The sequence below is a fragment of the Myiozetetes cayanensis genome, unplaced genomic scaffold, assembly GCF_022539395.1.
Source record: "Myiozetetes cayanensis isolate MyiCay16 unplaced genomic scaffold, myiCay2020 scf4, whole genome shotgun sequence".
Classification (NCBI taxonomy): Eukaryota; Metazoa; Chordata; class Aves; order Passeriformes; family Tyrannidae; genus Myiozetetes; species Myiozetetes cayanensis.
Genome location: NW_026087631.1, coordinates 17,104,213 through 17,128,550, shown reverse-complemented (window position 1 = coordinate 17,128,550; position 24,338 = coordinate 17,104,213). Strand labels below are relative to the sequence as shown.

The 24,338-nt window shown below is 38.9% G+C and overlaps 1 protein-coding gene across 1 annotated transcript in view; it reads left to right on the top strand.

Moving 5' to 3' along the window:
* The first annotated feature begins 10,811 nt into the window (after positions 1–10,811).
* The window catches only part of TNFAIP8 (TNF alpha induced protein 8), a 46,425-nt gene continuing 32,898 nt past the window's right edge, over positions 10,812–24,338 (top strand). Inside the window, exon 1 of the mRNA XM_050329050.1 lies at positions 10,812–10,879. Within this exon, the coding sequence (XP_050185007.1) occupies position 10,879 (1 nt within the window). The 5' untranslated portion in view covers positions 10,812–10,878. The remainder of the gene's footprint in view (positions 10,880–24,338) is intronic.

The window sequence follows — 24,338 nt, the reverse complement described above, 5'->3', positions numbered from 1 at the left end:
ATGTTTACAACATTCTTCAACTGTGATGGAGTGCAAAATCTAGGCCTCTTTATTTGAGACCGGCTTTGTAATCAGAGAAAGTGAGAATGGCCTTGAAATCAGTTATGTTTATTTTTTTTTCCTCCTATGCCTTCAGCATCTTCAGATCATAAGACCCAGAGCAAATGTTATGTATGTTCAAATAGAAGTTAAACTGGCATTTTATCAGTTAAGCATGTGAGCAGGAAGTTTCACACAGCATTTTTACAGTTTCTTTCTCAAGTAATGTTTTGCTCAAACCAGAATTTCATTTTTTAACCTGAAGGTCGATCTCACCCCCACTGAGAAGCAAACTCTGTGCTCTGAGACTGAGGTGTGCAATTTGCAGAGTGGTGGTAGTACTTGGCTGTTTCCTTAGCACCTCTTAACAAACCTCAAAGAGGGGGAGAACTGCAGAATACATGATTTAAATTAGAAGCTGTTAATCCTGTGCTTCAGGTGCTGTTTTCTGAACGATTATTGACATTGTCACTTCAAGCCAAAACACCACTTCTTTCTTTTTCTTTATTTCACTGTGGTGGTTCCTGTGATCTCTTTAGTAAAGCGGGTGTTTGAGATGGAGTATTAAACAAAGTACATAACTTCTGAAAAACACAAGTTAAAGCTATTCCTTAATTTCAATTCTGTTTTTATTTAGAAATCCAGATAGTGAAAAGTGAGTGTCTCAGCTCTTGTGCAAACCTCACAGGGACTTAAAAGGTATTACATGCCTTTTAGATGATAAAACCCTTAGTTGGCATTGGTAAGCTAATAAGATATATGTGGAGGATTTAGTCCAGAAGACATTAGTACCAAAATCTGTGTTTCTTTCAATGTCTTCTCATTAACTAAAAGCATATCTTCTGACAGCTGAATTTTAGTTTTAAATATGCTTGCCTTAATCCAAAATCTTTTTTTGCTTCCAGAAATGGGATTGTTTATTTTTAAATAAATATTTTTGAAGTTCATTTTACATTACAGGATCAACAAAACTGAATATGTTAAGGCCTGGCATTTTCTACCACTTAAGAAATACTGCAGTGAAGAATGCAGGAGTGCAGTAGTGTTAGCCTGTGGAGATAGCCTAGGTGCAGTTGTTGCTGGTGGTAGTTGTTTGGCTACATGTCTGACTCTGAGTGGTGGTTGTTAAATCATGTGGAGGAGGTGTGTGCATGAGCAGTGGGCTGTACTGTCTACATCCACAGCAGAGTATTTGTATTTGTATCCATATCTGGAGGTCCCAGAATTCAGAATGAACTGGTGGAAATTACATTTACCATATGAATTTGATATTGCCTGGATCAATAGCAAGATTTTAATTTTATGGTCAGCCTTCCTCAACTGATAGCTTATTTTCTGCTGCAGTACTGCAGCCTTACAGGAGCATATCTGAATGCTGTGCCCTCCTAAAGACTTGGTCTTGAGAGGAATTCAGGAAAGGGAAGAGCAAAGCCAACTCTTTTAAACAGAAGTGGATGGTGTTCTGTGATTGAAGATTTTACATGCTTACTTTCTCTTAGTTGGCTTCATCTGGTACTTATAAACTAACTTCCTGCTAATCAAGTATTTTTATAGAGACAAGATGTTTCTTCATGCTGGCTGTTTTGTCCGCAGAACTTACTGGGGCTCAGATACATTCCATGTGGACTGTCTTAAATAACTAAACTAAAGAAAACTCTGTAGTCCATGGTATTCTACATAACATATTCATGTAAAAGGAAAGGATATATTAAACTGTAAGGCACTGAGAAGCAGAAAAATAAGCTCCAAACTGAGAAAGCATATACCTGCATGTGATGATCTTCAGATATGTTTGTCTGTTGAGCTTTGAAGTTGAATGCCTAATTTGTGAAGGAAATAAAATCTTCTAGTTACCAAGTTTTCAAGCCCTTTGTCCTTTCCAGCATACATATGGCACACAGATAGGGTTGTAAAAATTGGCTGTCTTGAAAGGCTTTTTAACTAATAATGAGTGATCCAGCAAGGCAAAGACAATCATCTGTTAGGTAAAAAATTATTTAAGAGGGAATAGTAATTTTTTCTAAATACATACTAAATTGGAATTTATGAAACAAAATATTACCACATTTCAGTGATTGAGTGTGAAATACAATGTGCGTAACCACTCTGATTCTCCACAAAGAGGAATTTCCCTCTAGTTGCTTGCTGCAGGAAGATATTTTGGATCCAATTCTCATACGGTAGTGCTGCCCACTTCCAATTTGATGCATGATAATGAGCTATCAGAAGTGTTTTGGCATTACTGCAGATTATACTTGCCTGAAGAGTGTACTTTACCTACAAGTACAGCTGAAGTTCTGGAAGTTAATCTTGAAATCCTAAAAAAAAAAAGATATTAAAAACTAGGCTTCAGGTATGTGATGAGGAGCATTCTCTGTCAGGAGTTGGGTGGGTGTGCTAACTAATACTCCTGGCATAAATACATGTTACCATCACTCAAAGAAACAAAACCTTAACTTCGTGCTTTTGTCAGTTCTGCAGAAATCTAACACAGAACCAAGTCATTGCTATGGCTGTACTATTGTTGATGGGATGGGGGGATATAAAATAATTGCTACTGTTTTCTTATGGACATGGGCATTGAAAATGTTAACCTTTATAGTGGAAGGTATAAAATAAAAGATGTGTCTGGAATCATAAATCTTCTGCTGTGTTCCAATTTCAAAACATGGGTTTTGCAGAAAATCCTTTTTATCCATAAATGGTCCACTTGCAGCAGAAGGTTTATCCCCAGCACCCATAATAGTGAAATGCTCTAGGATGTGATTCAACTTTTTTGTTACAATGTCTAAAATAAATACTTGCCTCTTGACTTAATGAAAGCATTCCAGTCTGTAGTGGGTTGACTGTGGGTGAATGCCGGGCACCCACCAAAGCTGTTCTGTCACTCCTCTCCACAGCTGGAGAGGGAAGAGAAAATAAAGTGAAAGGTTCATGAGTTCAGATAAGGTCCATGAGAAATCACTCACCAGTTACTGTCACAGGCAAAACAGACTCATCTTGGGAATATTAACTGAATTTATTACTAACAAAATCGGAGCAGGTTAATAAATGTTAAAAACATCTTGCTCCCACCCTTCCCTCCTTCCCAGCTCTACATCCTACACCCCAGTGGTGCAGGGAGATGGAAATGGGGGGGTTATGGCCAGTTCGTCGTATACCATTCCTGCTGCTGCTCAGGGAGAGGAGTCCTTCCCCTGCTCCTGTGGGGTCCCTCCCATGGAAGACAGTCCTCCAGGAACTTCTCCAGTGTGAGTCCATCCCACAGGCAACAGTTCTCCACAAAGTACTCCGGTGTGGGTCACTTTTCCACAGGGCACAGTTCTTCAGGCACAGTCTACAGTCCCCCACAGGGTCACAGGTCCTACCACAAAACCTGCCTCTAGTGTGGGCTCCTCTCTCCATGGATCTGCAGGTCCTTGCCAGGACCCTACTCCAGCACAAGCTTCCCCCAGGCTCACAGCCTCCTTTGGGCATCCACCTGCTCCAGCACTGGTCTCCTCTACAGGCTGCAGCTGGATCTCTGCACTCCCATGGTCCTCCATGGGCTGCAGGGGCACATCCTGCTTTACTGTGGTCCACACCAAGGGCTGCAGAGGAATCTCTGTTGGGTGCCTGGGGCACCTCCTCCTGCTCCTTCTGTACTGACCTTGGTGTCTACAGAGTTGTTCATCTCACGTATTCTCACTCTGCTCTGCTGTGGCCTCAGTTACATCTGCCCAGTAATTTTTTTCTCCTTCTTAAATAACTTGTCACAGAGGCGTTACTGCTATTCCGATTGGCTTGGCCTTGGCCAGTGGTGTGTCCTTCCTGGAGCCGGCTGGCATTGGCTCTGCAGGACATGGGGGAAGCTTCTGGCAGCTTCTCACAGAAGCCACTCCTGTAGCCCCTCCCCACTACCAAAGCCTGACCATACAAACCTAGCACGTGGTGTTATTTCTCTGCAAACAGTTATGAAGGGATTTTTGTTGCTGCTTTGCTTTGAGGAGCAGAGAGGAAGTTGCTGCTACATTATTATGATTAATTACTGTTAATAAAGCATCACAGTTTTATATGAAGCAGTCAGTTTTTAGGGCTCTCTCTGTATATTGTGGTTAACTAATATGAAATAAGTAGCAAAACCATACCTCCCTATTTTGCAAAACATTTTGTAGATTTTTTTTTGAGTGTTTTGATCTGTGGTTTCAGAATGTAGAGAAGTTCTAGTTGGTTTTGAAAGGTACCTGTGACTTTCTGACTCATCTACTGCAGATGGTTCTCTCTGAGTGATAAGTAGTGCACACATAAAAAACCTAGATAAGGTAAGCCTAGTTAAATGGCCTGCAATTAAGCCCTGATTATTGAGCCAATTTAGAGCATTCATAATTAGGTATCTGTTTATTTATGATATCCTTCCACTTCTAAGCAGAAGAGTATTTATTCTTTATATATGCTTAGCCCACTTTCTTTAGTGTATTAAAGTAATTTTCAAGTTGTGGAAGAACCTTTGCCCACCATAATCTCCTCCCACATCCTTCTTCCTCAGTTTGGAACACAAACTCTGAATTTTATCAGCTGCATTTCAGATGAATTTTTTACTTCATGATTTAAAGGTGAAACAAAAGTGAAGAAAAACTGTTCAGCAAATTTTTTTTTTAAAATTCCAGATCATCTTCATGTTTTATAGTCAGTAACTGTTGATACTAAGATTTTGCTTAATCCTGATGTGTAGAGTACTGTGTTTATGACTAACTGAAAAATTGTTTTGTTTAAAAAAAATTAATCCCTTTCTAAGGAAATCTAGTCTACCTTTGTGTCTTTGATATATTTTAATTGTTGAGTTTACATGGAAGAAAGTACTTTGCTACTGTTGGGCCTTCCAACTTGTAGTGTTTGGGATTCCAGACATGAAATCTGTGTCTCAAGTAGTCTAAAGTTGATCTTACTTAAAGTGTTGCTAGAACTTTTAGCTGTGTTATCTTTTTTGGCATGACTGGAATGATTTTGTAGGTGGCTAGGTGGGGTTTAGTGGCATGTGAAACTTAGTTATGGTTTTCATGAGATTAAAAAGTAGAAGCTTTTTTGCATAAGTTAGAGAGAAGAGAATGAGAGGATAGAGTAAGAGAGACAAAGCTGAGCTTTGTAGGAGCCTTGAAGTTTGCTTAGTTGTCCAAAACATTGTAAGTCAAGTTAGAAGAAGGTAGTTGATAACCTTTATGTTTAGCTGTTTAGTTATAGCTGTTACAGTGAAACATGGAATAATACAGATCATGGACTTTTTATATTGTTGCTATACTTGAAATTTTTGTGTAACAAAATCAAGAAGCTGTGCTGTTTTATTTTGTTAGCCTTGTGATGCTAACTGACTCTCTTGTATCTGAGCTAAAGAACTGATCTGCATTGGTGGGATAACAGGCGGGATATATTTCATGTATCCTCCCTAACCTTCTTAAAAATTAAAAAAAAACACCAACTATATAAAATATGTGAGGTTCATTTGTAGGGATATCTTCTGTAGGAGTCACAAGTGGATTCAGGATGAGCCTAGCAAAGTTTCTGTGAACGTCTGTCAAGAGCAGCCCTGTGGAGAAAGACTTGGGTTTGATGGTTGATGGAAAACTCAACATGAGGCAGCAGTGTGTGCTCACAGCCCACAAAACCAACAGTGTCCTGGGCTGCGTCAAAAGGAGCATGGCCAGCAGGGCAAGGGAGGTGATTCTGCCCCTCTGCTCTGCTCTTGTGAGACCCAACCTGGAGTACTGCGCACAGTTCTGTTGCTCCCAAAATAAGAACGAAATGGAAGTACTGGATCAAGTCCAGAGGAGGCCACAAGATTGATAAGGGGATTGGAGCCCCTTCTGTAAAAAGACAGGCTGAGAGAGTTGGGGCTGTTCAGCCTGAAGAAGAGAAGATTACATAGAGACCTCGTAGTAACCTTCCAGTTTCTGAAGAGGGCCTACAGGGAAGCTGGAGAAGGACTCTTCATCAGGAGCTGTAGTGATAGGACAAGGAAAATTGGGTACAAGTTGAAAGAGAGTAAATTTAATTTAGGTATCGGGAAGCAATCACCACTGCGAGGATGGTGAGACACTGGACCAGGTTGCCCAGGGAGATTGTGGATGCCCCAACCCTGGCAGTGTTCAAGGCCTTGAGCAACCTGATCTGGTGGAGGGTGTCCCTGGTGGGGGCTGGGACTAGGTGAACATTAACATGCCTTAACATTCTGTACTTCTGTCTTCCTGTGATTTCCAGCACTTTCAGAATTATTTAAACACACTGAGTGGAAGCTAATGGTCTTTCTCTGTTTGAGTACAGTTTTATATTCTTATATCATTGAGTAGTATTTAAAGTTACTGTGTAAAAATGACAGAATGCTTTAGCCTCCTCTCTGATGACATAATGAAATAATACAGATCTGTTATAAGCAGTGTAGTGCGAATCTTGACTTTTTTTTTTTTTAGCTACCAGATCTTTTTTTTTCCTGCAGCACTTGACAACATATTGAGAAGTGGATTTGTTTCTTATTTGAAGAGCTCATTCTAGCAATAGTTTGTATGATGCTTTTGCATTGCCATGAGTTATATATCAAGGTCTTATCTGCTACGTTATGTGAATTCAATTGATTATTTCCAGGCATACCCACTTAATAGGTTCTCCATTAAAATGTTTATTGTAGTACTTCAGTGTATTAGATTACTCTCATGTTAAAGAAGAAGTATTAAAATCTGGTTTTGCTTGTTGCTTGTAAAAATTCATTAGAAGTTACTTGTAACATTGAATAACAGTGAAAATGTGACAGACGTTTGAATTGTAGAAAAAGCTGTGTAATCCGAACTATGAATTTGTGCTGTATTGGTCTGCAAAACAGCACACTGTTCAGTGGTGCAGAAAGTATGCTGATTGCGACCGAACGCTTTTGTGCAGGTTTGCCAGCAGTATTTGCTGTGCAAGTGGTTTTGAATATGCAGGTGGATAGTTTAAAGTCACTTGAAATGTGAATTTTGTTGTTAATACCAGGAGGATAACTGGGGAATAGATAAAGAGGAATACTGGATGTGATGTCAGTGTAAACCTCACATTTGTGTAAAGATTCTGCTTTACAAGAAGTACCCAGTTCTACATATCAACTCAGGTATTTTATTTCAGTGACGGTAGAATTGAAAATATTTTCAGAGTGGGTCCATCTGGTGGGGAGTCAGCGTTTGAGACCTATAAAACCTGCAAGGGCCTAAAACCAGAGTATGTACTGCTGTTCTGTACACAGGAAACCATGTTACATAAAAAAACCCTATTTTCTGCTGAAGCACAAGAGGTTTTGTGTACGTGACTGAGTTTGGGGAAGGAGAGTGTGTTGTCACAGTGGACTTTGAATTTTAACATTGTAGGAAAGCAAGACTCTCTACTAGCCAAGCTTAAATGCATCATGAAGCATTTAAAAATCTATCAGTTTTACAACTGCATGTGAGAAAAGAAGTACAGGAGTCCACAGCTAAAAATGCAGTTGCAACATATTTCATCTTTATTTGTCTTAAAAATATTGTAAGTTAGTAGCACATATCTGAAAGTTGGTGTTCTATGTCATACATTGATGGAGAAGATTTGCAATTAATAGATAAGCAAAGCAATAATTAAATAATTAGCTAGGAGGAGTAAATTCAGAACTTGATAAAATACTGGAATAAGGATAAGGAGAACCTTCAGAAGCTTAAATGAACTTCTTGAGATGAAAACCAAAAGCTCGAAGAAAAAAAAAAGCCTTGTATGTTTAAGGCTTTATTTTTTCTTAATGTGAAGAATTGGATAACACCATAATGAAGTAAGCTAGAGCTAACAAAATGTGTAAACGTGCCAGGCAGAAGAGAATTCTTTTTCAAAGCCTCTTCATGGTTTAGATACCCAGCATGACAGTCTGAAACTATCTGATTATGCAGATTTTTTTTCTGTGCTCTGTGAACTAAGGGCTTGTTATGCAAAAGTGGTGGAATGAGTGAACTAAAGCTGTTATGGATATTATTCTCAGCGCATATGGGCTGAGAACACTACAATAAGAATGCACTGGAGGCATGCTGGCTTTAGAGCCTGCACTTGCATCAAGAAAAGCCGTCAGACCCCCCTTTGTACTGTTAAATGAGCTCACAGCTGGGGCTCTTCTCTCTCTGAAGGTCAGTATCTGGAGTGGTGCCTCAGACCACAGGGATGTGTGGAGCAGAAGCATCTGGTGTGCCACAGCTGATGTGGGCAGCCTGCATCTTCTGAGGGTGGCCTGCAGGGGGGCAGGCACATCCCACAAAGTGCCTTGCAAGGCCCTCACAATTGTCACGAGGTTGTGGTTATCTGCCTGTCGGAACCACCCGTCTTCAGTGATGCTGTGGTATGAGACAGGAATGTTTGTGTCTCCTGTGTTCAGGTGGGTGACAAAGTACAAATGTTACACTGTTGTGCTGGACAGCTGAGGGAAGTAAACGGTTTGTCAATTACTTCACACAGACAGCATGAAGACTGGTGACCGTTGCTTAATTTTTTCTGCTCAGGCAAATTCAACTGAAGTTCCCTGAAGGGCAACACTACCATGCCTGACTAATTTGGAGGCAATTTGTTCAGTTCCTTAGTGTTGCTGCAATGTAGCCCTGAAAATAACATGCCTTAAGCTTGTTTATACCTTAAACAAGACCATGTGTAATTATGATTTTCAAGCTCTGGAGCAATCGCTGCTTGCAGAAAGCTTTGAGTCTTGCTGGCAAAAGTTCTTTATAAAAGTCAGAGCTGGGGAAATCCTGTGTTTTGGAGAGCCCCCATTCCACTCTCAACCTCTTTTATTGTAAGAAAGTAGTAGGAGAAAATAACTTTCTCCAAAATAAAACATACAGATAAATGTTGAATCCTGCTTAACTTTTCAGTTAAAAAGCATGTTGCAACATTATCTTCTCTGTTTTCTGTGGGTGACCTCAGAGCATCTTTGAAAACTTGTTCAACTCAGCAGTACCAATCACCTTAGTTTAACATCACAGTCCTTCATGAGCAGCTAAGGATCAGATCACCTAAATGGATCTGTCTGAGGAACAAATAACTCACAAAGATAAAAACTGATGGTGTTTGGTTGGTACATCCATTACTGTGTCTGTCCAAATAGCATGATGGTAGAGTAACTCGCTCTTAGAACCTGACATACAGAAGATGCATCTGTGTGTAGTCAGTTTGGGAGCTGGAGTATCAGTTTTGTCTGATGACAGTTTTAGGAGATGACAGTTTTCATATACCCATGTGAAAGGTTATTGCATGGTGGGTGATGAAGGAGGACACTGAGGTATGTCTGCAATGGGCTTCCACAGCTCCTGACAATACCAACTTTTGGGACCCTCAAAGCCTACAGCAGAGCACAGCACTGGGTGATTGTGTCCCAGAGTTATGCTCCTGTATCTGAAAACTTTGGCTGGATACAGTAATGTTTGAAATAAGAAATAGCTGTCTGTACAAACACATTTGTTGTGCAGCAGTTATTCTATAATACTCAATGTGTGGCAGCTTATAGCAAAACTAACTCCTATTTTGTATCTAGATTTTGCAAGTTTCAATGCAAGATTTCTTTGAGGGAATATAAGTAATTCAGGTGCTTTAAAATGAGAACCGCTGTTTTTCTTCCCTTAAAATTATTTCAAGTTGTGGTATTTATGCATAATTTAGTTTTTATCTATAAACAGACTAATGGAGTAGTTCTGTTACTTAAAATGGGAATCCTGAGGTGGTTCACAAATCTGTGTAGTTTAGGAAAAATGTTAGAGCAATGATATTTTTGCAGTGCAGCTTAACAGCTGAGAGAAAATGGGAGGATAAACTAGTGAAGTTCTTCTGACATAAGCTAGTGAAATAAGACGATGAAATTCAAAAACTGTGGAAAGTCTTCAGGCAGTAACTTGCCGACCTCCTTAGTACTGTCTTTTTTTTCAGTGCTCTAAAGGAAGTCAACAGATTAGTTTTACACCCATCTCTTCTTGCAGTACCTCTGGCAGTAATCATGTACATATATACATATGAATGTTTAGTCTGACTACCAAATTTTGCAGTCACTCTTGTTTGTGTGATCCTTCTATACAGGATTTGTACCAAACTCTTCTTTCTCATACTCTTCTTCTCCCCAAAACCTTTGGAGATATTTGAGCAGTGTAATATAAAGGCAGCCCAAGATGTCCCAGTAAGAAATAATCATCATTAAAGGAAAACAGGTTCCTCTTTGAGTACACGAAACCTTTTACTGACAGTAGAAGTGTGTAAGTGAATGAGTGCTGGTGGCCCTAAAGCTGGTTGTGTGATCCAAGGTAAATATCTTCCAGATGCTGAAGTGTTGTCTGTTTTGAATAAGTCTAAACTGAGGTGAAAAGAGTCTGTTGGAGGAAACCTTTCACTGTGAAGTTTTAACCTTGTTTTGCTTTACCTGAGTGGAACAGTTGAGATTTTTCGATTTGGATAAAACTTCTTTCCACACTGCCAAATGGAAGCACTTGATTTCTATTGTGTTTTGCAATAATTTAGATGAGGAGCTTTCAGTAACTGGTAGCATTTGACCATTAGTATAATTTGAGATAGTTTTCTTACAAAACACATCAATTTTTATGTACAGTTTAGGAGATAATTCATACCAAGCTAAACCTTGTTATACACAGGAACATTTCTCAGACATCTGATTGTAATGTTTATTTATTGATTTGATTCATTAAATGCAATATGCTTTAAAAGTTGATTTTCTGCCTATGATTCAAATCTCTGACTTTGATTTTTGGTTGTTTTTTTTTTTACAGAGTGCCAAATCCAGACAGGTTTCTCTAAATTTCTCCGTAACAGCTGCATGTAGTTATATGTGGATCAAGTAAGTTTAGTATGTCTGAACAGTTTTCTCTTCTGCATTAATAACATACAGAAAGTACTATGATTAAAGCTTTTCAGTGCTTGGGACCACAAGTTAGATTTCTTCTCAAAACCTAGTTTTTCCCCTGCTCTTTCAGTGTGTAGGACTCAAGAAACTACTCAAGATATTCAGACCTGAATTTTCATTCATGGCTTTTGATGTATTTTTTTAAGCAGATTTTATCCCTGTATTTACTTGGAAAATGCCTTGTATAGAGATAATTTCATCATGCTGGCATTCTATTTATTTCATTAACTGTGTGCTCCCATTTTTTCAGAATCACAGTATGACCTGTGTTAGAAGGGACCTTCAAAGATATCCTAGGTCTCACCCTGGCCCCCATTGCTGGCAGGGACATTGTTCACTAGATGGTGTTGCTCAAAGCCTCATGCAGCCTGGCTTTGAACACTTGGGTGTTCAAAGGGTTGGGGCAGCCTGTGCTTCTCTGGGCAACCTGTTCCAGAGCCTCACCCTTGTGGTAAAATATTTCTCCCTTATATCTAATGTGAAGCTACCCTCTTTCAGTTTAAAGCCATTTTGCCTTGTCTGGTAACTAAAGGCTCTAGGGAAAAGTCTTTCACCATCTTTCTTTTAAGTCCTCTCTAAGTGTTGAAAGGCTGGAAAGAGTTTGCCGCAGATGCTTTTCAACCCCGGCTCTCAGCCTGTCTTCATAGGAGAGGTGCTGCAGTCTTTGGATCATCTTCGTGGCCTCCTCTAGACTCACTCCAGCAGGTCCATGTCCTCCTTGTGTTGGAGACCCCAGAACTAGATGCATTACACCAGGTGGGATCTCATTAGGAGTGGAGTAGAGGGGGAGAATCACCTCCCTTGGCCATGCTGCTTTTGGTGCAGCCCAGGATGCAGTTGCCTTTCTGGGCTGCAAGCACACCCTCCCAGCTTTATGTCCAATTTTCCCCCCCCTTTTTTTTTTTTATTCTCTCACATACACTTAAACATATTTACAGTTCCCACCTCGGTAATTACTCTCTGCAGTTAGAATGTTACAGATGGGCAATAGCTGATTCCAGAAAGGCCCTGTAATAAACGTCACAAGTTATTCTGCTTTAAATCCTGCCAGTCTATATTCTTTTCAGGAAAAGTTTGCCTAATGTTATGAAAAACAATACATGGCCTTAATCCTCAAGGAAAAACAAATAAGGTGAGAACAGTGAAAGCAGTCATGTAACTGTACCAGGGGACAGCCTTAGTGGCTTTGACTACATCCCACTGGTGTAAGAAATTTCAAGGAATATTTTATTATATTTGTGATTTTCCCATTTAGAATGACATGCAACTGATTCCCAAAAGAGATGCTTTTAGCTAATGCAGAAGAAAATGGGGGTTTCATGAATCTTAATTCATTTAATGTTTAGCTGTGAAACTTCCAGAGCCTTCTAGTAATAATGTAAGTTTTTAGGAAGTTGTGAAAAGTTTACATCAGATTTCTAGATGCTTTAAATGAAATGTGTCATATATTGAGATCATTTAGAAGAAAGAATAGTTTAGTGCAGGGTACTACAAGTTTCAGGGGAATAAGGCTTTTTTCTGTTTATATTCAGAAAATGTATATTTGGAATGTTTCTGTGTGTTCTTGTACTTCAGTATTACTGATTTTGGTGTGTGGGGTTTTTTTCTTACAATTCTGTTTACATATAAAGGAAATACACCTCTCCTGTTTTGTGAGAACCCCTGTTTTGTTTGTCAGCCATGGGAAGTGAACACTTTCAGCCCTTACACACTTACTTGGGTAGCATATGTAGATTGGGAACCTGTTTTTCAGAGGTAAAATTATGGAAATTTGTAACCCTACTGACAAGTTACTTGTGTAGCTTAGAATGAAATTTTAACAGTAACTCAGAGGAGCAATCAAGCACCTCTTTGTAACCACAGCAGTGGCTGTACTCGATGATCTCGGAGATCTTTTCCAACTCGGTTGATTCTATGATCTAGCACCAGATAACCCTAAGGAAGTGTACCTTGTCAATAGCCATATAATAAGGAAATTTTACAGAGTGTCCTTTGGATAAAATCTTTTTTTGTTTCAAATGCACTGAGCTTTGCTAACATTACCTGGAGGTAAAGATGACTAGTTACAGCACATTCCAGGAAGTGCAGCTGTTTACCATCTTGCAAAATAATGAATATATTTGTTGTAGAGACTGTGCAGGGAGACCAATCCCTTGGTGACTGATAGTGGTTTCCTTATTGGAGAACTTGAAGCCAGGAATCTGGAACTTTTAAGAGGCTGTTTCAGATGATGCATGTTAAGACCAGCATAAGCTTTTCCGGTCATAGGCTGAAATGAGCTCTCATGTTGCAGTCATCAGCCACTTTCACTCAGATTCTTCTCTTCCATTGTTTTTCAAATAGGAACTATAAAAAACCCCTCATTTCTCAAGCTTCTTTTAGGAAAAAGCCTAAAGTCTGTTAATATAATTTTTAGCATGGCAGAAGTAGAGAAGGGTCTGCAACTTCACTAAATGTTGATTCTTTTTTATTTTTCCTGTAGGTAGATAGGTTTAAAGAAATTTAACTTAAAAACTGATATTCATAATACCAAGCTCATCAGAATCAAACTAATTATGGTCAATTTTTGTGGTTCTGCTAGTTGTGCAATTTTAAAAAATGGTACTATGTTCCTGGATGTAAATTTCACTGCTTTTCTTCACTTAATATTGAATGCTATTCACTTTGACTCAGAAAATATTTTCTGGTGTTTTATCACTTACCACCTCGGGATGCACACTAAATGTTTTTTGCCCAATGTTTATGCTGCTAGCTTGAAATCAGTGACAGTTGGTGGAGGTTTTGCCATTAATAATTAAGACAAGACATCCCCTAACTCTTTTTTATAAGGTTTATAAGAAAGGTTTATTGCTTTAGTCCTCGTCCTGTATAAACTCATGCCGGTTTCATTAGGCTGGTGGTGGTGGTTGTGTTTTAGGAAGAGATAGCTGGAAGAAGCCTGCCTTCTGAATCACAGGCTCCAGGTGGCCCTGTAGCAAGCAATTGCATCTCACATAATAATCAAACATATTTTTAATTCTGCACAGTCGTTTTCACTATTTACAGAGATGGATGGAGGATTTCTGTAGTGTTGGAGACTTCTGATGTTTACCTGTCTTTTGTGGCTGGTCTGTTCTCCCTTGTCTTTATATTGTGAGCTGAAATAAGTCTTTCTCTAACCTGGATGTTTTTATAGACTGACATCTTCTGTAATTAGCATGCTTGTTGAAAAAGTAAATATGTCAAACTCTTCTGCCTGCTACTGCAGGCTGTGCGCTGCCTGCCCTTGACTTTGTGATTCCTGTGCTTTGAATCCTGCTCTCCCGAACAGTGTAGGTAAGAACATGCTTTTGTTTGCATACATACATACACATCTGTCATAAATAGTACCTCTAGGTGAAGTTCTGTCTCTGCTGGAGTCACTGCTCATGATTCTTCTCTCCTGGTTCTTACTGGAGTGACAGACATTGACCCCTCTGCTATGCCTTTTCATGCTACCACAGGCATAGATATGCCTTGGCATTAACTGTTGTTGTGTTGTGGCAGCATTTCTGTTACAGCTTAGAAGACAGTTGGACTAAATGATCTTTTTACGAGCTGAATGATTCTAGGACTAACTAATCATCGATACTAATCACCAACATGCAGGCTCATATGGCTGCATTACTATCAGATTCTTATGCACATGCTAGCAAACATGTGGCAAGACGTGTTTTTCTTCATGCTTAGCTGTGACAGCTGCTCTGATCACTGTGTGATGGTGTAGCAGCTGCTTTTGGACCTCACGGGCATATGGGGCTGTGAGGTCCTGGGTAGACCTGGTGAGGTCCTGGTGCATAATTAAGGCTGTAAAGTGGTAACTGAAGCAAAAGGAGATGCAGCGTATTTGGTTCCTTCACTTTCTGCATGTGAGAAAGAATATAGACCAATTCCTTAGCAAACATTGTCAGGATGCATCCATTTGTACTGGTGGAAAACCCGTGAGCATTTGAAGTTATCCTTATTTCAAGTGAAGGTTAAATAGTGTTTGTTCTCAGCACGCATTGCTGAGGGAGCTGCTCATCTAGAGTTGGCTTGAGGATGAGGAAGGCCCAATTTAATGTGAAAAATAGCCTGTCAACAGGAGGAAAGCTTGGTGATGGTTGTTTATATTGAAAAATACAACATTTCAAGCATCAGTAGGTATCAAGATTGTGGATATATGAGCCTCAAAGGAAGCCTGTGGGGTGAGTATTGTGCTGGTGCATCTCCCAGGCTGTTGTAGGGAGTGGTTCTGGTGTCATCTTCTTGCCCACCTCCACCGTGAGAACTGCATGCCATGCAATGAAAGAGGTGGTTGATGAAAAATGGGATCAGTCACCAATGCTGACAGGCAGGTATGATGCAATGGTATCCAGGGTAGGGACATTGACATGGCAGGCTTGAATTTGGGTCTTGAAATGGTCAGAATGAAGGTTGGGCTCAGTATCAGTAGGTAGTAACAAATGCAGTGCACCTAGGGAGAGCTGTTGAGGGCAGGTAATGTCCCTTGCTTATTGAGCATGCTTAATGCCTGACTGAAGGTAATGGAAATTTGAACTGAGAATTAGGGTATACAGCAGTAGAATTGCTCAAGAAGTATGTTGTGCGAGTGTTACTTCAAATGCCGGAGTCCCTGTGCAATCAAGCACCAAAGGGTTATGATGACAGATACAGCTCTCGACTGCTAGCTGCAGTCAAGGACTGCATAACTGAAGGCAATACTGTGAGCTAATAAATTTTCAACCTCAGAACAGAAAAGAGATGACTGGAAGAATTTTTTTACCTATGTGGTCTCTGATTGGTTAAAGGATTATGATACATGCATGACTGGGTACAGGATGAGAAACAATGCATCCTCAAACCCACACAGTTTGTAACTTTGGTGAGTCTCTGCAGAAGAGCTGAAGCTGTGCTTTATTGTTTAGTCACATACCAAATGTCTGTGCCATCCTTTGTATGCAGATTAGGGTCTTGTGTGTCTCACCATTGTTGTCTTATCTTTTTTGAAGCTGTAACAGATTGGGTGTTTGGCATGATCTTGTGGCACAGTACCTTTTCCTTTTGTTTCCAGTTGATGATATCGTCTCTTTGCTGAAGGATTCAAGTCAGTAAGCACTAATTCCACACATCTTTGGCTGCCAGAAATGTCATGCAGTCCTGCTCCAATGCTTGTATTATTTCCTTCCTTGTGTCAGCAAAAACATTCATGTTCATCAGACTGAGGAACTCAATTATGAGATCAATTAGCCTTTTTTTATTTTCCCCCCAGCAATCTTTTTCTGTGAATCAGTTCTTCAATCCTTGTGCGTTGTACAGCTAAACATACTTTTGCTACTGCAGGGAGCTCTCAGGCTGGGTGAAAGGAGAAGAGTGAGGGTTGGGAATTGTGCAACCACTTCAATTGGAGGCAATGCTTAAAAATTTGTATTCATAGAAGTCTCTCTGTCTGACTTTGCACTTAGATATACTGATCCATTTCACTGTAACCAGCCGTCCTCAGACTTAGTCTCTCTTTCCTGTGTGTTTTGTCTTTCTGTGTTAAGGAAGTCTGTCAGCTTTGTGATAGTCATGGTGCAAACGCTCATGTCCTTTTGAGCCAATTTATATATTACTGACTTGAGGTTAAATATGTTGCAAGATTTAAGTTTACCTAAACTGTAGAAGAAAGCTTCTTTTAGTCTGGTACTTACCCTCCCAGTACTCCCTGGGAGTAACTCCCTGTTACCATTTTTCCTTTAGCAAGTCCACTGTCTAACTAGGCATTAATAGTCATCTATTGTTCACTAGTAGCTTTCCATGTAATAAGTCTCAATTGGGAAAGATAATAGCTTGTTTTCACATGACCTACTTTTGAGATAACCATTTCTGAATAATGTTTCAGTTTCTTTAACCTCTTGTTAAAAAGCATTCCCTAACCAGAAGCACTGCTGTAAACCAAGAGGCAGTTGTAGTTGGTCAGGTCACTTTTTTTCCTTTTTCAATTCCCCTTCAATATTTTGAAGTTTTCCTAAATTACAGATATAGTGTATTCAACCTTAAATCAATATAATCATCATCTGTGTATGAGAAATTTTCAGGAAACTTTGTTTTGGATTCTGAAATATTTTTAGGAAGAGTGTTTGATCCTCTCTAAGTTTTATTGTTGTTGGTTTTGTTTTGTTTTGTGTTTTTTGGGGGTTTTGTTTGTTTTTTTTTTCCCCATTGGAACATTCAGTGCTTGATACAGGTTAGCTTTGTTTCTCAAATATTAACTCCCCAAATAAAAACTCCCTTTGAGTGAGGCTTGTGATCCGAAACGTGTATGTTGTGCCACAGTAGTGTTTGGCATTTATTAATGCCACTTGTTACAATGAAGTGAGAGATTTACCTTGAAATGCAGGGGCATTTGACCCAGGAATGCTTAAGTACAATGGATATATGGAAAATAGAAGATGCCAGACACTGAGGGTTTTTTTCATTAATCATAACTTTTTTTTTGGCTATGCTTAATGATTTAATTTTGTAGTTAGCTCTTAGAAATATCTGCCTCTCAGTATCAGCAGTGGCTGGGTTGCATTGCTGGGTGTATATGAGAAGGACCAATGTGCCATCTGCAATCCACATGTGGATATTGTGTTTTAAAAAAGCCCTTTGCTGTCTAAACATCTTAATAAACAAATGTGTAGCTGACATACATATGCGTGTCAAAATATTTTTATGTTTATACCAGCATATATACACAGATTTAAAACTAAGCTTCCTTAGCTGTTGTTTAATTGTTTTTGCATAGCAAATGGCAAGTCAGTGCATGTGAAGAAAGGGCTGAGATTTTTCAAAATTCTTGAACTAAGGGAGAAAAACTGGTAGTCTTTAATCCTGATCTCCAGTCTACTTTCAAAATGCATGAGAAAGTTAAAATTATATTAGTTCCTAGAGTGAGTCCTGCATAATTTGCTGCAGTTCTTCTCTCATTCTCTAAAATCCACAGTACAGAAGACCGCTTAAAGTAGTACTAATTGTGATGGAGAAACTTGAACAAAACAAGACTATACAGAGAAGCAAAGATGCTGTGAGTTACAGATGTATTTAATTATCTGCTGAAGCAGAGTGGTGAAGGCTTGGTAGCTGTAGATGTATGACTTTACTGTTTAGGATTTCTTTTTGACTTCTTCAAGCTGAAGAGTACATTGTTTAGGGATTTTTTTTTCACTGACATAATTGAACAAAAGAAGATATTTTGAATGTCCTATAAATTATTATGACTTTTGTTCTAATTTCAGGTTTACTTTTACAGTATAAACAGATAAGTCTGGTTTTTAGGACCCTTAATTGTTATAAATTAAAACAATTATTAAGTGCTAGTCCTTAAAGACTTAGAATAAATTTGGTCTAATATTGTAATATTTAAGAAGTGTAGATAGGTTGGTACTGGGACTGAATCCAGCAAATAATAAATAATGCATTTATAACTTTAAAACATGAAAAAGTTGCACAGATGTTTCAATATGTAAGTACTTTCCATATAAATCCTTTAAGTTAATGTTGTCATAATTCTTAGTGATCAATATGGTGTTGTCTTCTGCTATTTACACATTATACAAGCTAAGAACTTTAATGAGTTGTGAGATGTGTTTCCCAAGCTACAGATTTATGAACTTTAAAATATGTTCCTAATCCTTCCTGTTACGTTTTTGTTTATTTATTAACTTAGTTGCTTTGTCAAATTCCTTTGTTTTGCATGTAACTATCTACCAGCCCTGCTGACTCTGCCTCTGATGGATCATGAACTGCAGGTGGTCAGAATGGTGACTGGTTGTGGTATCTTTTTAGATGTCTTGTGCTCTTCCTTCTTTTGGTTGCTGTTGAAGGCAGAGACCTGGGACAAACTTACCTTTGGTCTGGTCTGGTAGATCTGCTCTTTATGTTCACAAGTGATTAACATTTAGAGTGAGGAAAACTTCTAGCTATGTTTTTAGAAAAATGTAAGTTCATAGCAGCAAAAGTTGCTAAGGCATATGCTTCACTGGTAGCCCTAATTTTTCTGTCACCCAGCCAGACCTTCAAGCTTGCAGCAGTGCATGAACTGGGAGGTTTCTAGTACTGTAAAGAACATGTCTTTTTCATAATGAAGAGCTTAAAATGCTCTGAGGTTCAAAGGTAGAGTAAGGAAACTGCAGAGGAATCTGCCCCCTGGCAGGTTTTTTTCTCCAGTGTCAGATAGATGCTGAGTGATAGCTGACTTCTCCAGCTCCTTCCAGAGCAGTTAAGATTAACTCAGGTGGCAGGATACCCTCTGGCATTCAGAGAATTCAGAAATCACCTTTCTGGTGATTTCCTTGTATATATGATCCATGTACATCAGCCTCACTCTGCTCAAAAAATAGTTTAAAACATAAATTCTTTTAAGAGTTTGAAGTTTATTTCTTTGATAGTTTAAAGCTTGTTTCTTTAAATTTTAGTTTCTTTGCACTCATACAATGTGAAGATGCTTCCCCTTGTACAGGGATATGAGAGCATGTAACGATGTTTTAGTCTTCATCTACTGCAGTTCAGTGATTTCTCAAATAGTATTCTCCCTACCACCTCAGTGAAGGGTGGCATATACCTCCAGCATCTGCTGCTACCAGACTTAGGGGCCTTTCCCAAAGCTCTTGAAATCTATGGTGACAAGTCTGAAGACTGACAAAGGCTCTGAGGCTTTCTTCTGGTGTCTGAATTCTATAGAGAATTGGGATAGGGTGCTGTGAGATGTCAGAAGCAATGGATATCAACATATTCTACCTAAACGAAATTCTTGGAAAGCACAAATTTCACATGGTTTTACTGCTTAACTTGGTGGCTTCTTCATCCATCTTGAACTTGCTCACCTGGTGTTACTGATAGCAAAGAAGGTAGCTTTACTCTGCTGTTTTCACAGAAATCTGCATATACCCTGGTGCTTCTGATAAAGTTTGTATTCCCAAGCTACTTCACAGGTTAGCACAACAAATTGAAATCATTTTATATTCAAGTAGTTGAATATAAACTATTGAAATAGTTTATATTCAGTAGACCTAAATGCCTAAAATAATTTCCTTTTCTCAAAGAACTAAACTGATTCCATTACTCTTCCTCTCCAGAAGATCACCTTGCTGTGAATTTTCCCTACAAGAGATGCTGGAGTCACAACTGCAGGAATAGAGCTTTGCCATCGAGGTGTTCCTCTTCATTTTCTTCCCTGTCTCTGAAAGAATCTGAACCAGAATTTACCCTTCTCTAGAACCACAAACTCTGCCTCTGTTACTTAACATTACCACCATTTGTACTCATCCATATATTCAGAGAAGGAGGCAGTGCTGTTGCTGATAGAAACTCTCTTCCTGTCTTGGCCTCTGACTATCTCACCACCACATCTTTGGGCACTTGCCAGAGTGGTGTGTTTTTCTTCTTCCTCTGTTATGCATTTGGACACAGAATGTACCATTTTCCATTTCATTGCAGTGGTATCATCACGAACATCAATTCTTAGATTTATGATATCCTGCCTAACTGTAGTGGAGTGTGTGATGCCATCAGCTGCTGTATTCCACATAAAATTATGCAAGGAATCAAAAATCCCTGAAGATAACTGTGACTGTGGTTCTTCTGAGAATTTTAAATTCTTTCTGAAAGGCTAGACCAGGGTTTTTTGGGGGAAACAACCCATCCAGATTCAGGTGACATGGAAGCTATTCTCTTCAGCTTGATAGTACACTTGGGTGGTTAAGGCATACCATTTCTGTGTACCTCTGCACAAGCAGCTCCATGCACTATGGAGGGATGTCTAGCATTTGCCCACTGAATAAACAGCTGTCATGCTTTAGTGTTGACAGTCAACAATCATAATGTATGATATAAACAAAAGTATGAGATCTTTCTCCTATGTAGGGAAGTCATTGACTTTTGGGAGGTTGTCTTACAAAATAACTCAGTTTGGTTAAACATCTGGGCTGCTAGTGAGAGGCCCAGGACAAAAGCTCAAAATAACACAACTTGAAATAAGAATTCCTAAGCCTTACATTTCTTTTTTACCTTAAAAGAGCAGTGGCTTTTCTGTGTCTGAACCTATTGATTCCTAGCACTGCAACTGGATGCTTTCCTCCCCGCTCAATCTGAGGTATGAGGGTTTTACTGAGCATTTCTACCTCATCTTCAAAAAACTCTCAGGAATCCTGGGAATGCTGGGACAGCTGCCCTTTCCAAATGTTTCCCCATGTCAACTAGACTGTCTCAGATGCATAAATGTGTTTTTGAGCCCCAAGAATTGTGCTTGTCAGTTTTAAACACAGAACACTTGAGTCAAGTTAGTTCCTTGGTGTTTTCCTACGATCAGGGATAGTGTTTCAGAGGGCACCTTAATCAGGCATTGATGTCTTTTGGGGAGGAGCCTTTCAAGGCTGCAACCTTGAGTGGTCTGCTGTTTCTTCTGGGGGAGAAGGATGGTGAGCATGAATGAGCACTCACCTGAAGGAGATGGGAAGGCTGCTTATTAATCACTACAGATAATTCCAGATATATTCCATATTCCTATTAGTAGTCCTCTGGCGTTCTGTCTTAAGTGCTGTCAACTGATTTTAATATTCAAAGACTGTAAAGAGACCAAGAATGCAGCAGCATCTTCCACCTATTTGTGTCCTCTCAGAGGGAGGAGATGGAGCACTTCTCCTGACCCAGCATCTCCAGTCATACTTAGTCATAATGTGAGTGCTATTGGTTACTGCTAATATAAACAGTTAGGAATACAACAGAGTTAAATTTGGAAGGCACTGTGCTTTGTGGATGAAGTGTACATGTCTTAGGACAGTATACTAGGTAGGCAATTGTTTAATACATAATGTATAATAAATCAAGGTTTATGCAGACCAGAATGATGGCACAGGCTTGTGATAGGGTGCTGAATATATTCAAAACAAGCCTTTGGGCTAAAAAGAAATTACTTAATTTTTGTAATGAAACTAGTTCCCAAAACTTTGTAATCACCAAAATGTATATAAAAGTAGAAATACATATTTCATTTTGATGGAGTATCAGGCATTACAAGTATAGTTCAACAAGAGCCTTAAGAGTATCTTCACAGATGCTGCTGATGTGTTTTGTCAGTATCTGGGCTGTTGCTAACCTTTTTTTTTTTTTTCCCCGAAGGTGTATCAGACACTTTGATCAATAGCTAGCCTCCGGTTCACTGCAGAAAGAGATGCAGTTTAGTTGTTGGGGGTTGGTAGTTCTGCTGAGATGCGGAAGATACAGTTTCATTTGTCTTATTTAGTCAAAATAACATTTAGGGCTAGTTTGAGTTCTAGCATAAACCACCTGTGAATAATTAACTTCCCTATGAGCCAATGTTAGAGTAGACATTTGTAGTTACTCTGTTTTTACCCTATGAAACCAGTACTATGTCAAATTAAACATCTGTTGCTTTATACCTGAGAATTTTGCTATAAGAAATATTGGAGGGGGGGGGAATTTCTGCCTTTTTCACAGCAAGGATAAGGGGGTTTCAGCTCACAACTCTGGGTCAGACATCAGCACCCTTGAAGAGAGCTGGACAACTTACATGGGATTCACAGCCACCAGTAGGTTAGGCAAGGACTTTCCTGGGCATCAGTAGGAGAAATTGACATGCATGAGGTCCTGGCTTTTCTCTGGCGAGAGATGTCCTACTTCACACGGAAAGGTAGTGCCTGTTTCCAAAAAAAATCCTGGACCTCTGAAACAAGGCCTTTCCATTCATGGAAGTTGTTAATGCATTAATTTGGACTAAGTATAATTTGTGGGGTTTGTTTTTTTCTTTAAATACCGAGGTTAGAAATAGCTTCAAGATGATGAAAGGGTTATTATTTCAAGTCTCAATCAATGTTAAGCATTTCTAACTCAGTTCAGTTTTGATTTCATTTAGAAACCAATTGGTGAAAAGCCATGAGTTGGAGATCAGATGAGTGTAAATCTCTGTGGTCATCAAATATATTACTTCTTTTTCAGATCTTTGTTACACAAATATTACTAACTGTGAGTGGTTTCTGGTTTTTGTTGTGCACATGTACCTATGTACATCTATAGTTCTGCAAAGAATTTTAAAGCTGGATTTAAAAGATGGAGATGGCCTTAATGTGTAACATTCTTCAAAAGGTAAATACTCATAAGATTCTGTACTTTAAAGGATCTGGAAAAAAAAGATAGACAGCAGGTACCACACAGGAGCTCCACGTGTACATGAGTGCATCATGAGAGAAGGCTATGCAGAATCTGTGATGCCCAAATTCATGCAGGGGGTACTGACATTTATTATACCTTAGGACTTTAAAATGCAGAGTTTCTTGCTGAGTGCACTTGCTAGAGAAGTGCACTAAAAGCTAGAGAAATAAGAAAATCAAGTTCACAACTCTTAAGACAAAACAACAGTGTTTGTCAGAAATCAGTCATCATAAAATTCCAGTTTTGAGACTGGAATTTTTTTTTAAAGTTTTTGACATTCCTTTTCTCCAAGTTTTATATTAAGACATATTCATTTATTGGTGTTAGATACTTGCATATTTTAGTGTAGTAGGTTAGTTTTTCTTTATTTGCCTATTCATTCACTATTAGGTGTTTGTATTTCACCTGTTAATGATAAATATTGGAATAAAGAAACCCACTATGACAAATTGGAATTTTTCATTTTTCCTTACAGTCATTAGGATCAACACTGTCCTTTTTTTTTTGTAATGCTTGTGATTTTTCCAAAGAAGTTTTCTCTTATTTATATATTTATTTATTTATATATTCTGATTCACTTTGATAAACTGATATACTTAAAGATTTCCAAGTATCTACGTGTGGAGTCTGCTATTTTAAAATGCCGTAGGAATTTTGAAAAGAAATTAGATTATTTGTGCAGTGACTGTTGAGGAGCTGTCATGGATTGGTCACAAGCTTGAAGGTCAGTCTGCATTTACAGTATAAACTATGGAGTGAAAACCACAGAGGATTGTGAAACCAAACACTCAGGAAATGGGGAAACATGATGGCTTTAGTATTATGTTGCCCAAACATGTTCACTGTTGACTCTCAGGTGAGTTCCTGCTGGCTTTTTCCTGATGTTAAAAATAAGTTCTGTTATGTAGGTGTTGGAATAATCTATTTTGGGAAGTCATTGCATTAGCTTTGAGTCAAATATATTTGTAACCTGGCCTCATAATGCTACACTTCAGCTCTGCTTTTCGGTTCATCAGCTAGACTTGCTCCTGTTACCTACATGCAGTCAACTGGGCTGAGATCAAGTAAGCCTGTTTGGTTATAAAAATCCAATTTGAATGAAACAGCTCTATAGCCAAGTGAATTTATGAGCTTTGTGCTAAATAGGTGCTGGTTTATTGCTTTCAGTTAATGTGTTCTCTGGTGCCATTTTCTTAGTTCCATA